The sequence below is a fragment of the Trematomus bernacchii genome, unplaced genomic scaffold (assembly GCF_902827165.1).
Source record: "Trematomus bernacchii unplaced genomic scaffold, fTreBer1.1, whole genome shotgun sequence".
NCBI classification, from domain to species: Eukaryota; Metazoa; Chordata; class Actinopteri; order Perciformes; family Nototheniidae; genus Trematomus; species Trematomus bernacchii.
The window spans coordinates 1,543,644-1,560,126 of NW_022987582.1; the positions used below are offsets into that span (position 1 = coordinate 1,543,644).

The following is a 16,483-nucleotide window of genomic DNA, read 5'->3' on the forward strand; positions in this document are numbered from 1 at the left end:
ATAATATAATGTTAATCGTTATGAAATGGCAAGTTGATATGTTAATACCCTTGGACTTTTACTTAAAGTGGACCTATCATGCTATATTTGAATAATATAGTGTAGGACCATACCTATATAAGGCATATTTATACTTTTTTTTTTTTTAAATACCAAACAGATCATGCATTTTAGCCATGCCTCATTTTGCTCAATTTGACATTTTTTAGCTGTTTTTGCAAGGGCTGATTCTGTGAGAACAGCACCATCTACAGGCCTGGCATATGTACTACAGCATCTCCAGCGCTTTCGAACGGCAATGGCCGTGGCTGTCTCCTCCTGATTGGTGGAGTTGGCCCAATAGCCGTAGCGCCACCGTCCTGACGTCAGGACAGTGTTCAAATCTGGATCAGTTTTTATCAGATCCGTTGCAGCCCCTTTTTTAGAGATTTGGGTATGGAGGAAAATAGAGAGGGTTGTGTTTTCTGACACTTGGTGAGTTCCCTGGAACACCGGGGACACATATTCATGTATAAAAGACGTACAAAAGTGCATTTTGCATGATAGGTCCCCTTTAAGTAACATTTCAAATGCAGGACTTTGACTTGTTACAGAGTATGGCTACACTGTGCTATTACTACTTCTCCCACCAAGGTCGAAAACGTCACTAATCTAAAGAAGATGTTAGCTTAATTGTCCTTGGTTTTAAATATCTAAACAAGAAAAACACAAGAAATGTGTTCAAGCAATTACAGGAACATAACCATACTCCTGAGAGTTAAAGCATAAGGACAACAATGTCTATTGTAATTATTTAAAGGAGTCCACAAAATATACTGTCATGCCTATAGATCAAATGAATGTTAGCACTGAAAGGATCTTGATAAGGAATTCTACTCACAGATTTTGTCATGCATCCACTATGAATATCACCCGGGGCTGGATCCATGTAGCCCCGTCATCCACCCAGCGTCCTGCCCTGAGGTGAGGACATGTTTCCATCTGCTGATCCTTTGGAGCATTGCAACAGAATCTGAGGAAAGACTGGATCTAAACGCCACCCTGAGGAAAGCAGCCCCTGTTGTAGAAAAGTTAGCATCTCATTGGGCATTCAAACTTTCAGTCTAGAAAACGTCTTTCCAATGTTCGTTTCTGCATCAATGTTAGCCCAAACTTGGCCTTGGATGAGGAGTCCGGAGCAGACACATTTTCAGTCCCCTTAATAAAAGTCAACAGCAGCTCTGACACAATCCCCTCCCCAAAATGTCAGAGCCCGTTTCATTCAGACAACTCAAAGAGGGGGAAGAACTGCTCTGGAGAAGGAAGTATAGGCGATAAATAAAGCACCAGAAAAGCATTAATCCTTGATACTCATTTAATTTTTCGTAACTTTCCAAACATCATTGGTAAAAAAACAGCATATTCCATTGCAGTTTAGTTCAAACATCAGGAACGAAATATAGAAAAGCAATTGTAGATGATTTACAAAATATATACATTAAACTTATACATATACATACACACAGACATATTTACAGTTTTATACTTTAAGATCAATTTCGAATACAGTGGGGTCCAAAAGTCTGAGTCCACTACCGAGAACTGTGCATGTAAATGATGAAAACTACAAAACGTATACAAGTGTTGTTCTCTCAAAGCTTCTGATTTAAGTACTTGTCCATGTTACATGTCTAAAGGACTTTCGGTCTACCTGTGTCGAATGTTTTACTTAGGGTCGAACAATAGCACATATCCCTGCTTAAGGCTGCAACAAAATCAATTAAACCTGAACTGCAGGACTGTCGTAAAAAAGATTATTAAACACTGAACAGAAAAAGGTGCCACTATAGAAAGGCATATAATCTTTAAGCTTAACACCGTCATTTTCCTTTAGATAAATGGCCCTTTACAATCCTCAAAGCTAAATAACATCATATGAATTTTCATACAATGCTAACTTGCCTTGCTTCCCTTCTCTGTAGCTACCTGACCTCAATCACAAAAAACATCGGAGACAAACTAACATCAAGATATCAAAGCACATCTCAGATAATGTAGATTCTCAAATTGTAAAAAAGAAAAGAAAATATTAATACAAAATCCTTAACCTACCTGCATTTATTATAAAAACATCATGCAAGTATTTGACTTTCTGTTCGTTTTCAAAAAACAAGTTCCCTGAACTGGACTCAGGCTTTCGGCCCCCACTGTAACATCTCTGTGTAAATGTATTTGTATATACCCGATGTATATATTGCACCTTCGATCTACATAAAACTAAATCAACAACACACTCTGCTTGGACAACAAAACTGTCCTCACCCAGCCGTCCTCAACAACCGGCCATGCTAGAGAGCATTTTGGTAGCCTTTTGCTAGCATGGCCAGCTACTGACTTTGCCAGAAGTGAAGAAAATATAAAAGGAAAAATACTTAAAAAATCACACAAGCAATAACAGAGATATTTTACTTCTTAGAGGTCGTGACATCATTAATTCTTTATAAGCACAGAGAAATCATAGGACTGATCAAAGGGGCGCGCTGACCTACGCTACGCTAATGGAGACAATGCAACGACATGTGGATAGATGCAGGGGGCAGGGTGTACGGCGAGTTAAAATGTTACTTAAAGGGGCCTGCTGGATCGAGAGTTGTTGTTAGTGAGTAAATGTTTACTTCGCCACTGATCAAAGCAAAAGTCTTCTTATGTACATAACAAGCTGGGACTGTGCAGAGCATAGACTCATTTGCAAGTTTACTCGTGACACTGACATCTATCTAGGATGAGTGCAATTTTCAAAAATCAAGATTCCTGCTGAGGGCGTCCCGATGCGTCTGCTCTCTGTTCTAGAGACAGCTGTTTGTATTTCCATGCAGCAAAACACAGAGCCGAAAATATAACAAGCACTCCATGACAGAATACTTAAAAACTCTAAATTAATGTCATCACAATTACAAACACTACTACAAAGGTGGGTCATATTCGGTTGAATGCCAATTAGCAGCACTTGTCAGCTACTTGAGCTCTCGTGGCCAAATTAGAAAACAAACCAGGGTCTCAAGAGGCCAAATTATCTGGGTCAATACTGCAATTGCAACAGTCAAAGATCCTGCAGAAATGAGTTTATATCTCAAGTAGAACGGTGGAAAAACAATGGCAGCATATGCCAAACACTACAATGACAAAATAAAAACAAAAATGACAACTTAACCCACAAGTATAAACAGTATGCACTAATACAACCCAGATTTGTTGCAGTGATTACCACGGTGATTTACTGACTTTTAACTAATTTGTTTTTCATGTAGTGTTGACATTATTCTGTACACCCCGTGGATGTCTGGAGAGGTGTGTCTTTCTTCTATGACCTCTTCATCCTTCAGCCAATGACATCGTGCTCTCCTTCATGTCACTTTCCATCGCTCTCCTCTACAGCCTCTCACCATGTTCCATCAGAAGATACAGGGCTGTATCTTCTGCTGGCTACATTTGATTGTCCCTTTTTCCTTCGATCCCACCCTTTCCCATCTGCCCCTGCCCTGTGCTCCCCCCCCCCCTCGCCCCACATACTTATGTTCCCCCCCCTTTATGATGTGCTCATCACTGCCTCCTCTTGCTTGATCTCCATTGCTCCTCCGTTTCTACTGCTGCCGAACCCAAAAGGTAAACTCGATCCATTGTTCGCATTCTCCTCGCCGGAGTCAAAGCTCTTCTCTTCTAGCGGCTTGCCGATCCAGGCGCCGTAACCGTGGCTGCTGAGAGCTCGGAAGAAAAGATCCTTGGCTAGCTGGAAGGACGTGGCAGACATCTTGGCCTGGGAGTAGGAGGGCAGGGTGAGGAGCTCAGTGCGGCCGCTCTTCTGGCACACGGAGCGGAACAGACAGAACAGGTTGGACTTGGAGACCCTGGACACGCTCAGTTTGTTGCTGGAGGGGAGACAATAGAGGGCTGTTCAGTGAAAGAGTTCATAAAACAAAGAAAACTGGCACAACTGATCATTCACTGCTTCTTATTTAGCTTGTTTAACTGCCTGCTGCTCACTGTTTTGGGCGATTAAATTCAAATGTAATTAAGCTTGTGGTTACTTAGCTTTTACTAAAATAGAAACAGAGCACTTGAGGATATTCAAAATAAAAAACATTGTTGCCAATGGTTCTCTCCTGTTTGTTTTGTTAAGCGTCATTTATAATTGACCACATCTTATATTTCTTTGTGACATGAGTGCAAACCCAATTTAAACTGATTGTGATACAGTACAGATAATACATTTTCAAACAAACACAATCCCAGGGATATCTCTTCACAATGATATGTTCTTTGCATCAATTCCACCGTGAGCAATAACTTATACACGAAAAAAAAATAATCACATTTTTGGAAATCGTTTTGGAGGCACACTGAGCGTCTGGGTAAATCCATCTCTGCTTGGGTTAAGAATTGACTTGAATCTGTTGAAGGTTAATAAAGTTGTTAAGAAAAAAAAACGTTAATAGCACCACGACGCTTCCTAAATAGTAAGGTCGTTACGTTGATAATAACTCACTATGACAACAATCCAAAGCTATTCGTTAAGAAAAATGTGCCATCGGGAGATACATACCCGTCCAGTTTGCCTTTGGTGCCGTCCAGCACCTCCACACTGTGCTGGTCCGGATAGCTCCAGTTCACACTGGACTCCTTGGTCTTGCCTGTGTGCCGCGTCGAGTCGTACACACTCACTCTGCCGACCTACAGACCGACAGGAGGAGAGGGAGAAGGGAAAGGAAGAGAGCATATCTTTTAATCAAGCTCATTTAGCCCTTGGTGCAAGTCAGCAAACAGAGCTGCTAAATAAGTGGTACAATGCATGTGTCAGTGTGACGGCTGCCTCAATTAGAAACAGTAGATTAAAACAATTTCACTAATGTGTGAATGAAAGCCGAGAAAGTGTTCAGGAAAAAAGGAACAAGCTGAATTGTGCCTCGTTGCCAGCTCCTGTATTTCTCCACAATTCGCCCAGCGGCATTGGAGTGACCTACCTGCTCTTTGTTAATTGACGGATGAGCCACATTTAAAGAAGATCAGCAATGAAGAAACATGAACAAATAGAAGTGAAGGCAGCTTAATTCAGTATTTTTTGACAATGACCTCAATACCTCTGATTAATGTCCACAAGATTCAAGATTCAAAGGTTTTATTGTCATATGCACAAAGCTACAGTGTAGAAATGGCAATGACATTCTTCTGACCTGAGCTCCTCCAACAATGCAACATATACAATAAAATACAAAATAGTGCAAAAAGTCTATATACATGTCAATAGAATATGGGATGTGTAAAAGAACAGAATATGAAATTAAATAATGTAAATTAAGACAAAATTAAATACGGTGTATTGCGGTGATAACTATTTATATAAATTTGTTTCAAGATGATAACATTTGATGTTGCCAAAAATCTACAGGGCTACTTACCTCTGGGTGATTCAGCATGAAGGGGGAGGGGAGGCTCTGGGTGAACGCCTCCCCGTCTCTGGACAGCCGACAGCAGACAGCACGAGTGAGGTGCCCGTGGCTGTACAGATAGCCTGATAGAAAATTGAGACAAGCAATGTAAAAGTCATCGAATTTCACTGACGTTAGCTCTCATAAATATTTGTCATATTATCTGTTCCTTATCAGAACACCATGTTTTACCTAGCGTGATGGACTTCAGGTAGATGGGATGCAGGAAATGGGTCAGCAGCGACCCCTGGAGGCCCAGCACGTTCCAGCGCAGGATCTTATCGCTGCAGCTCATGGTGCGCAGCCTCTCGCCGTGCTGGATGCCGTCCCAGGTGGGGACGATGGCACTGGACTCCACCGGGATGGTGCCCTCGCCTGGGTCAAGAGACAACACACAAACACGGGTCACAGGTCTTGCTTACACACCAGTGAGGGGAATCATTTAAAAGGTCTCCTATCATGCTATTTTTAGGCATATATTATAGGTCTCAGATATATAAAAAACATGTCTATGATGTGTTTTGGTCAAAATACCAAACAGATCATGCATTTTAGACATGCCTCTATTCCAGCCCTGTTAGAGAACTGCAGGTTCGGGGTCCTTAGCTTCATACAAAAAAAAAAAGAGGAGGGGGAGCTAATGCCTGCTCAGAATTATACCGACAGATAAAGTTAAATGCTGCCGTGATTAAATGCCATATCATGTTTAAAACCACATCAAGTATTATTTTTGAAACAGTATGGAGCGCAAATGCTTTTCCTCTCGCCGGTTTACCACAAGTTGAGTTCCTTTTTTTATTTCCTGATTTTTTACACACATGCTCTGTGCAGTACGGGTTAGCTCTGAGTGTTAGCGATGTTTGCTAAACTTTCCAAAACAGTCAGGCATTGTTTCTGATAGCAACTTTCTGATAGTGCTGTGGGTCCACATTTCCGATATTACGTCATATCGGGCAAGTCTGGATCAGCTCCGTTGTACCCCCGTTTTTAGAGATTTGGGTACGGAGGAAAAGAGAGGGGGTTTTGTTTTCTGACACTTTGCGAGTCCCCTGACACACCGGGCATCACATATTTATGTATAAAAGACATCAAAAAGTGCATTTCGCATGATAGGTCCCCTTTGAATCGAAGCGTGGCACCGATACATTTTTGTGAATGCCAGATGTGTGTCCGTCTCATCTCTCACCGTTCTCCACTTTGGTGCGGAGCTTGCCCTGCTTAGCATTCTCAAAGAGAGGCTGATGACCCTCAACGTCGTCCCCTGACTCACTGCATGACTTGTCAAACAGAGCGCCGTCCCCGCAAGGTGCCGTGCTGTGGACGAGAGAGAAAGACGAGACATGAGGTATTGAAATGAGGAGGTCAACATTGATCCAAACATTCAACAACGATAAATCAGAATGATGGATGTGATGGGAATGGGAACAGGAGAAGAACGTGGCGGAGGGAAGGGAGAAAGGAGAAAGAAGACATCTGACCTGATGTAGAGGTGGAAGGTGATGTCAGATTTGATTCGAAGTTTGTTGTCCTCCGCTTGCTCAAATATGCTGTCGTCTGTGCCGTCGTAGTGCTTGATCAGTTCAATGTACAGAAACCTGAGGAGAAAGGAAACAGAAAGTTAGACTTTGAAATAATGTCCTGCCGACTGGGTGGGTCTTTTTTCACAATAGGGGGGATAATTAAAACAAAAAGCAAGATCTATTTCTACCGAACGAATCCCCTTCTGGAGATGATCTCGGCGTGGCAATCGTTAACAGTGTCCCCTTTAAGGCTCAGCTCCTCCCCTTTGACACAGCGATTTCCTGACAGAAAAGCAAAACAATAGAAACATATTCAATGTCAGAGCATGAACCGCCTCTTGGTCAGCAAGTGACCTAGTTCTGCTTTCTGACAGTATATGCCTCTAAGCACAGAGTTCTATAAAACTTCTTCACATCAAGGAAAAATGCATGCAAAAGTTGACGGATATACCAGTTCCCAGGCTGACAACGGTCCCCAGGCCCTCCCCCCGCCTCATGACGATGGTGGCGAGAATCTTGCGTCCCAGAAGGCTGTGCTGGATGCGTGTGGTCAGGGCGTTGAAGCGCTGGTGACTCAACATCGCTATCTGGTCGTGCAAAGTGCTGCCACTCACTGGGAGCTAGAGAGAGGGGTGCAAACAGGAGAGGCAAAATCAAAATGGAAATGAGCATTATTTAATATTTGGTACGTCTGAAGTATTTATGACTGTGAAATTCAATGAAACATCTCAGGAAAACTACAATAGCAAGTTATTAAAAGCTTTCCAAATGTGTGTAATGTTTATATTTTGTCATATCAAATTCACTACCTTTTATGCTACAAAGCCTTCAAGTGATTCAATTACTCTGAAGCCACCAAGGTGTGGGGTAAAATAGTCTCAGGGTGTAGTTAACTTCAGACTCATTATGTTCTAACTGAGGTTACATGTTAGTCTGAGTGTGCAGATGTTATTTTTTATGTGTTATTTGCTCATGTGAGATGGTTAACCAATTACATGCAGGTGTTGACTGTAACTCCTTCATGCTCTGCGTAATCCCCACGGTGAGCAAGAGAAGGCTAATGTTTCATGACAGAAAATGTGAACCATTAAGAAGTCAGTACCTCAGCTGGGATTAGCTCCCCGGTGCGGGCTGCCCTCTCGGCCTCTCCAATCAGGACCCGTAGAGCGGCATCGGCTGCTTCCTGTTTTCCCTGCTTCTTATTGGACGCACAGACAGGAGGGAACCAGCGTCCGCCCAGCTTAGCCTGATATGTAAACCTGAGCAGGGGCAAAGAGAAGGAGGATTTCATAGTTTTTCTCAGTCACTTTAAGAACAAAAGGTCCCAAGGGAACACGAGCAGAGAAAAAGTGTTCTTAGCGGAAAATTACTTTCAATAATGTTCCAAAACTTTGAATTCTTAAAGAAATGCATTTTTTCCAGGGACACAACGAAACATATTTCCCCAAGAACATGGTTTCCCAGACAGTAAGAGTACTTGTATGTCTAGTGTGTACATGTTATCTGTGTTTTCATGCAGCTCACACATACTTGGGCTCGTGCGGGGGCCCAGACTGGCCCACCAGTCGGATCTCAGCAGCAAAGCCCCGGGCTCTAGCGTACTCCAGCAGACCTGACACTGCGTTGTTGTTGAGGTGGTTAATTAGGTCCCCGACCCCTGCCTCGTGAGCCGCTCGCAACTCGTCTGCAGTCAGAGGAGGCAAAGAGGGACATGTAGTCCCAGACCCACTGCCATCGCTATCACTGGAGGAGCCCAGGGGCAACTGAGGCTGGAGAGGGGAGAAGGAGAGATTTGAACAGTATTGAGCAGATTGAGCAGAACAGCGTGACAGAGGCCACACAATAATTTATTTCAGCCTCCAGGGCGATCTGCTAGTTTTCTAAAGACATTATACTCATTTTGAAGATGTGCAAAGCCCTTCTCTTCCCTCCTATATAAAGAACTTGAGTTTATTCTCTGTCTCCGAGTCCTCACCTTGTTGAGCTGCAGTCTCCCGTCAGCCATTAACTCTTTCACGGCCTCTTCTGCAGCAAGCTGGCGGGCTGCCTTCTTGCTCGGAGCCGAGGCCTCTGGGAACAGGCTCTCTCCGACCTTCACCCTGTACATGAACCTGGACACAGGGAACAGATGGTTAGGATGAGTGGAAAGACAGAAAGGGAGAGAAATCATGTATTATGTTACACTTGCCTGCCCTTAATGATAAACAAGAAGACACAACAGAGTATACGCTATCATTTACAAGTGGTCATGCATGCAGCATTTTTAGAAAGTGACCCAAGGAACACAAAAGCTGTCATTGTATCTACCAGTCAGCTGCCTAAAGGGATAGATCATAAATAAAGAGAGAGTAGACAGAGACAGTGTTGTGTGTTTGTCAGCTGACTACAGTACTGAGGTGTTGGATAGAAGATAATCCAAACGGATGGACATAGAGGAAGGGGAGGGGTCAGTAGGGGTCAGTACCTCGGGTCATGGGGTGGGCCGGCCTGCCCGGTGATTATGAATTCGATGGGGCTCTCGCTGCGCTGGCTGTATTCCATCAGCACAGACACAGGATTCTTCCCACCGGGCAGAGAGCGGGACAGCGGCGGCCGAGGTGCTTCCACCGTCCCCATCCCTTCCACACTCGTCGTCCCAAAACCGCCTGTGCCTTCAGCTGGCACCTGGGATGCAGCGGGAGACAACAAATATATTTTCTACCAGGGCTGCACATAATCACAGATAACATGTCAGCCTTCGCATCTTCGAAAACTTGACTTGTGTATGTGTACACGGCTGTTTACAGTGTCTGCTCTGATGCATTAAATGAAGTTATCCCTACTAAGGCTGAGCGAAACAACTTTTACATATCACATTGGTTAAATTTGAAATTGCAACTTTAGTTGATTTTCCATTGTTGTACATCTTGTCATGTACCTGTTTTCTGAATCTAATTATTTGCACCTTATGATCATTGATTTGTTTTACACCAGGAACAGGGAAACATAATGTAGTTCCTATATTTACAGTAGTACACTGCATATATAAATAACTATCAGTAATGTGGATGTAATAAATAAGTTGGTAAACATTCTGGCAAGTTTACAAAACGAAATGAATCTACACTTATTATTAAGATTTCCAAAGTCCAAGACAATATCTAGTCTTATATCAAAGACATTGCCCAGCTACTCTCTACTTACATGTCGAGTGGGTGACCAACCTCCGGTGCAAGATCTGGGGGTCTTAAGATGGCTAATGGGAGCTTTTTTTCCACACATTTAATGAAGAACTTACACTAGGGTCTGGGAGTACGGCCATCACTTGATCCACACTGGTGGTAATTCCATCGGGTTCCGTGCTCGGCCCTCTCTGCATCTCTGCGATGAGAATGGTCAGGGTGGTGGCAGCGGCGTCCTTTTTCGCAACCTTTTTACTGGACGCCTCTGCGACAGGAAACAGCCTCCCATTAAGCAGCACCTGCATGCGAAATCTGGCACGGGGGAGGAACATTTACAAAGATTAGACACAGTGATCCGTCAATACACGATTCATTGCGCAGCTACCATTTTTCTTCCTAAGACCTGTACAAATACATTGTCATTGTTAATTGGCAACATCATGTGTCTTCATTAAGGCTGGTATATTTCCCACAGACTTTGAATCGATAAATGCTTTACAGAAAGTAAGAAATGTGGGCAGATAAACAACATTTCACACAATGAAAAGACGGATAGCATTTCATCAACCGTGTCTGTAAACTTGTAACATTTAGGGATGCCCCGATCTAACTTTGACTTTCCTGATACCTCAACTAAGAGCATCTTCTGTTACAGATCACTCCAACGGTGATTTTGTTACCCCAAATGTTAGGTTTACATGCAACTATGTAGGTATGTTTAATAAGAGATGCACTGGAAACTAAGTTGTTGACCTGCTGTGACTTGATGAATGTTACAGATACAATGACATTGACAAATACATTGTATTTAAAGTGAATTGTTCAATACCTGATCTATAAACAGCACCCTGGATTCATTCCTAGCTAGGTTTTAATATTACAACATGACTGAAAAGAGAAAGATGATACATATTATTTTTTGTGACGAACCGTGGGTCGTGAGAGGGTCCCGATTGGTCGAGGAGCTGGAATTCACAGTTGTGTCCCAGATACTGGGCGTACTCCATGAGGCCACTGACGGGGTTCTTCAGCCTCACCTCCTGCAGTTTGGCCCACAGGTTCTGGGGAGGTGGAGCAGCCAGCGACACAGCCACAGTTCCCACAGAGTTATTTGCATGATCTGCTAGTAGTTTCCCAGCGTCTGTCTCTCTGCGGATGGCGTTCAGGAATTCGGGGATGTCGTCAGTGGCCCACTGTCCTTCGTTTGCCTCTAGCTCTTTAGATGGGGTGAGGAAGGGTTCAGACTTAAAAAGGGGAAAGCAGAGGTAACGGGTTAATAAAATCAGGGTAGACCTCCAAGGCTGGTAACCTCAACTCAATACATCAAGTAAACAGACATTTCACATCATCCAAGGACAAAGTGTAGTTTACATGCAAGCCCTAACATTTGTTTCCAGTAAACATTATGCTACTGTCGGTCGTGTAAGCGTAATATAAAGACTGTAAACAGCAATTAAAGTGTAGGCCATTTCCCACTGTCAAACTACTTATAAATAACTTTGTCGAGGCTACACGTGGTGGGAAACACTTTTGATTACCTAGGAATTGTTGGCTGCCAATAAAGTAATGTATCCAGGTCAAATAGATTCCATTTGTTGTTGTTATTAAAATGTATGCTAATGAGTCATGCCTCTTAAGTTTTGTGTATCATTGTATATTTATATGAAATTAATCACCTTGATAGTGTGACCATCACTGCGACTTTCCTCTGTTTTGGGTTTGAGGCCTGGGATTGGCGGTAGTCGAGGCGAAGGGAGAATACCAGAGCCTTCTCCCTTTGCTCCTCTACCGGGTTCCTTCCCCATCTGACCCCCCTCATTGCGAGAGCTCATGGCGGCTTTAATGCTCCTTTCCATCCTCTCTCTGCGGCGGGTGGAGAGCTCCCAGGTGTGAGGGGTAACTTCAGTGTTTTTACTGACTTCACCTTGTTTCTCCAGCGAGAAGAGGGTGGGATTCACCTGTTTGGCACTCCTGAGACCCACATTTTTTGATATGACCAGAGCAGTTACCTCCCCTACAGTGAGGAGGTACTGCAGAATTAGCTCTTTCTGCTCGGCCATTGCGGAAAGTGAGAGTTCGGGATCAGGGGAACTCGTAGCACAGAAGGGATGTTTTCTCCTGCTGGTGACCTTTTGCTGGTGACAGGGATTCCTCAAACTCAGATGACTCTGAAGAGGAGGAGGAGGAGCAGGAAGAAATGGATTCTGTGTCACAGTCCTCTTCTTCTTGTCCCCGGCTTTCTTCTGTGTCTGTTTTTAGCTCAACCTTGACTTCAGGATCTGCAGGGTGTCCTGGGCTAACACACAGATGGGAAGGTGAACTTTGGCCGTTATAATTGTGATCTTCCTTGCCACTGAGAGGCTCTCTGTAAAGACTCCACTCGGGAGGGAGGAGTCCTTGCTTTGAGACTTTCTGAGAGCGCTCCAAAGAGTAGAGAGCCTGGTTCACTATCTTTTTAGGCAGACGCAGTTGTTTGCCCAACAATTTTGCACAGATACAGTCGTTCGGCTTCAAAGCAGCCAAAGCCCTGTAAACTTGGTCCTGGATGTCAGAAGTTAGAGTGATGTTAACTTTTGTCGAGCTTGAACTTGCTGAGCTGCTCGATGCAGAATGTCTGACAAACCTCTCTCCTCCTCTGTTGGGAGATTCTCGATGAAGGGATAGATTCTGTAAATCGTCACACAACGAGTCTGCTTGAAAACGGCATGAGTATTGGTTGTGCTTCTGCGCTTGTAACTGGTTAGGATTCGGGTGTCGAGGACCTGGGGTGCCTCTCGGGGCTCCTGGGTATACAGACCTCTGATCCTGACTGTACGCCCCTCTACCTCTTGGGCTGCTGTTAGGGTATGGATATCTGTTGTAACCTGACTGGGGCTGGTATGAACAATTAGGCCACCTGTCAGATGTGACTCCGCCTCCTCCTCCTCCACGCGGATTGGCTCTGAACTGTGGCGCCTCAGAGCTGTGTCCTCTCAGAAACTCTGCCTGTTGGTACTGAAAGGAATTGGGACAAGGACTGGGGCTGTGATTCTGATAATGTGAGCTGTTAGGGACGTCTGGTTTAAGGGGTGACTTTATTTTGCTTTGATAAGGGGGGAGCAGGGGGGATGAGATGAGCTGGGGGCGGCTGTGTGGGCCCTACAGGACGAGGAGGGCTGTTGTAGTAACTCGAGTATGGGCTCTGCTGTGGGCCAGCTCTAGGGTAAAAGGAGACTGGGCCAGGCCTGTAGTAATTGTCCTTAGCCTGGAAGTCAGGTGGAGGATGCCGGTGGTACTGTTCTCTGTAGGGCCCTCCTCTACCTCTGCTCATAGCGCAGGGGTGGAGCGTGAAGGGGGCCGGTGCAGCTTGAGGTGCAACTTCTGTGAGAGTGTGCGTCCTCTAGCACAAAGAGCAGACCTGGTGGAAGGTCAGGGAAGGCCAGTTTCAGCAGAGCATCTGCAATACAAACAAAGGACAATGTTAGGAGATTATCAAAGGGAACAAAATAATTTAACACTGTGAAAATGAGAAGCTGCATTAAGGCCAGATACAGTTATTTTCCAACCAATTATACACAAATGTGTGCCCGGCTGGCAAATCCGCAACCTGCTTAAGTGTCCTTGGATAAGTTAGTGAACCTATACCAGCAAGGACACGTAATTAAAGTCTGGCCTTCTTAAAATACACTATAAAACAGTGGGCAATGGAACTTCAGGGTATAATTGAAAAATAATGAAATGATCTGCAAAGGATAGGCTGTAAAATAAATCAACACTGTTAACATTGCTGTGTATATCTCCAGACTATGCTCCTGTCAGTGTACAAGGATACTGAGGGGTGACAAACTGTGTCTTCCAGTCACACTGAAACGTAATCCCAGGGTAAAAGGATGGGGATTAATAATTCAGACCTTCTTGTGACTATTCTGTTTTATTTCTGGCCTTACAAATTATTGCTGGACCTGGATCCATAGCAGAGAGGGAAAGTGAGACACTGGTGCAGACGAAAAGGACAGTTTCAAGGACACAAGAACGTAAAGGGCAGCCTGTCAGTGACAAGCTGTGGACAGAAAACCTTGTAGTTGCCAGCTGACAGTCCTGACTATGAGGAACATATTTTGCACAGCAAGGTTTTCCCCTCTTCTTAAAACACACCTGATCACTTTCAGTAAAGTGAAGAACCCAAACTGCATAGTGCTGAATTCCAATATCCTGCTATTGAACAACAAACATCGATTCAGCTTCAAGTGTCATATCTGACAAGACTCAATAATGTCTATATCAGTGAGACTGACAACAAGGAGACACCCAATACTGAGTTTCAATTTCATCCCCCTGGCCCAGTCAGCATCACCGGTCTGTCACATAGAGCTGAGCTGGCCTGAACACCGCCACATTAATAAAGAACAACATAGTGTTGGTTCATCACAGTAATAGGGTCCGACAGGGCCGGCAGCCCAGGGGCCAAACGTGGCTCAGGCTGACTCATCTTGACCCTGATGCAAGGCAACAGTTGACAGCCAAAATAACAATTTTTTTTCTGAACCCACTGTCATTATACTCCTCTCTGTTATGAGCCGGAGGAGAAGCATGGGTATGATGACAACCCATATGACAAATGATGAATCAACTCTTTTGCTCACTTCATGCTGTTATGTCAGAAGACACATTAAAATACCACCAATTAGGGCTGCTCAATTAATCATATTTTAATCGCAATTACGATTTTGGCTTGCAACGATTATGAAAACAACATAATCAAAATAAAACGATTATTATTATTATTTCATTATTATTTTCTTTATTGGTTTTTCAGTTTAATTATACTTAAAGTTTAGGGTAATCAACTGTTAAAAACATACTGTTCACATTTTCTTTTCAATAAATGTATGTTTTCAAAGTAAATGGATAATCGTTTTTAATAATCGTGATATAAATTATTGACCCAAATAATCGAGATTATGATTTTTGCCATAATCGAGCAGCCCTACCACCAATGCACAGTCTGATGTCCATCACTGAGACCACGGTCAACTTAGAAGTACAAAGATTAAGCCTGGTAAATGGTCCAATTCCAGTGTATGTTTAATCACTCTTACTTTACATGGCCTTGTGGATCTCACCTACAGTAGGAGTAAGAGGCGGCGGTGAAAAAAGAGAGAATTTAACGTTAGTGCTCCGGTAGCCTCGCAATGACCAATAAAGACTCACGTGTAATTTAAAAGCAATTCCAATTCACAAATCATATCGTAAATAAGTTAAGTAAGCACGGAACCCGTTGTCGATCAGAAATAGTTAAGATGATCTTGTTTAATGAAACGGCAAAAGTGTTATCCAACGCGCAGTTGTTTCTTCCGCTTTGAGGAGGAGAGGTCCTTGCTGTAGCGTCTACAGTAAAATCTCCAGCTCGCTTATTTATGTTGTAGGCAGGGGGGTAAAAAGCGCGTTGCTGACTATTGCACCATGAGTCGTGTAAGGAAAGGGAAACAATACGATAAGCGCAATAACACGACTTAAGTTTCGATTTCATTTCTGAGGATAAGTTATGTTTCTGGGTTGGTCACGTGACCTGCAGAGGTGCACACAGACTGACTGCACACATGGGCAGAAAATGTCTGTAAGCAGTGGCGGTTCTAGACCAATTTTACTGGGGGGGCCAGGTTGGAGCCAGTTATTTCATGAGAGGGGCACAATAAAAGCGGGTTAAAAAGACAAAGACAGTATAAAGTAATTGTGTAAAATAAACATAAAATACAGTAATTGGTAGGCCTATTTGATTTTGTAAAGGTATTTGTTTTAGTAAATTTAAGTTAGTCCTTTGTTTCAGTTTTTTTCATTTAGAGTATTTGTTTTAGTAACTTTAAGTGACAATTTAATTAAAAAACATAAACAGTATTTGCTTATAAGGTAATGAACAGTTTACAGCAGGGGTCGGCAACCCCTGGCACGCGTGCCAGCATTGGCACGCGGCACTGTAACCAGTGGCACACTAGGAATAAGTGGAATAAGTGTGCAAAATATTTAAATTGTATTTTGGATCCTGAACGAGACCGCCGCCAGAGCGCGTCTCCCCGTTACCTGCAGAAGGGAAGCCATGCACGCAGCGCAGCCCCGCTCTGTTTAACTCCAGGTGACTTTCTGCCGCTTTCCTCCGTGGTGCAGTGCTGATCGTTTCACACCACAGAGGAAAGCACTTCACAAATTGCAGTACCCATAAGGAGCTTTACAAATACCACAGTTTTGCGTGGGTGTGTCTTTAGTTGAAAGCCCAGTGGCGATCTGCTCATCTCTCATTGAAATAATATGCTACAAAGGGGCGGACTGGCCGAACTTTCCTGTCGGCTCCCAGACCGTATCGAGG

The 16,483-nt window shown here is 43.6% G+C and overlaps 1 protein-coding gene across 1 annotated transcript; it reads right to left on the reverse strand.

Annotated features, from left to right (window-relative positions):
• Window positions 1–1,340: 1,340 nt before the first annotated feature.
• adar (adenosine deaminase RNA specific) lies at window positions 1,341–15,667 on the reverse strand. The gene is given in 19 exon segments (XM_034127321.1): window positions 1,341–3,905; window positions 4,350–4,427; window positions 4,580–4,707; window positions 5,433–5,545; window positions 5,655–5,837; window positions 6,649–6,776; window positions 6,941–7,057; window positions 7,171–7,264; window positions 7,434–7,602; window positions 8,085–8,241; window positions 8,513–8,751; window positions 8,958–9,093; window positions 9,447–9,646; window positions 10,260–10,455; window positions 11,074–11,387; window positions 11,820–12,255; window positions 12,257–13,206; window positions 13,208–13,579; window positions 15,334–15,667. Coding segments are annotated over 18 exon segments (4,224 nt in total). The 5' UTR covers window positions 13,454–13,579; window positions 15,334–15,667; the 3' UTR covers window positions 1,341–3,565.
• Between the last annotated feature and the right edge of the window lie 816 nt (window positions 15,668–16,483).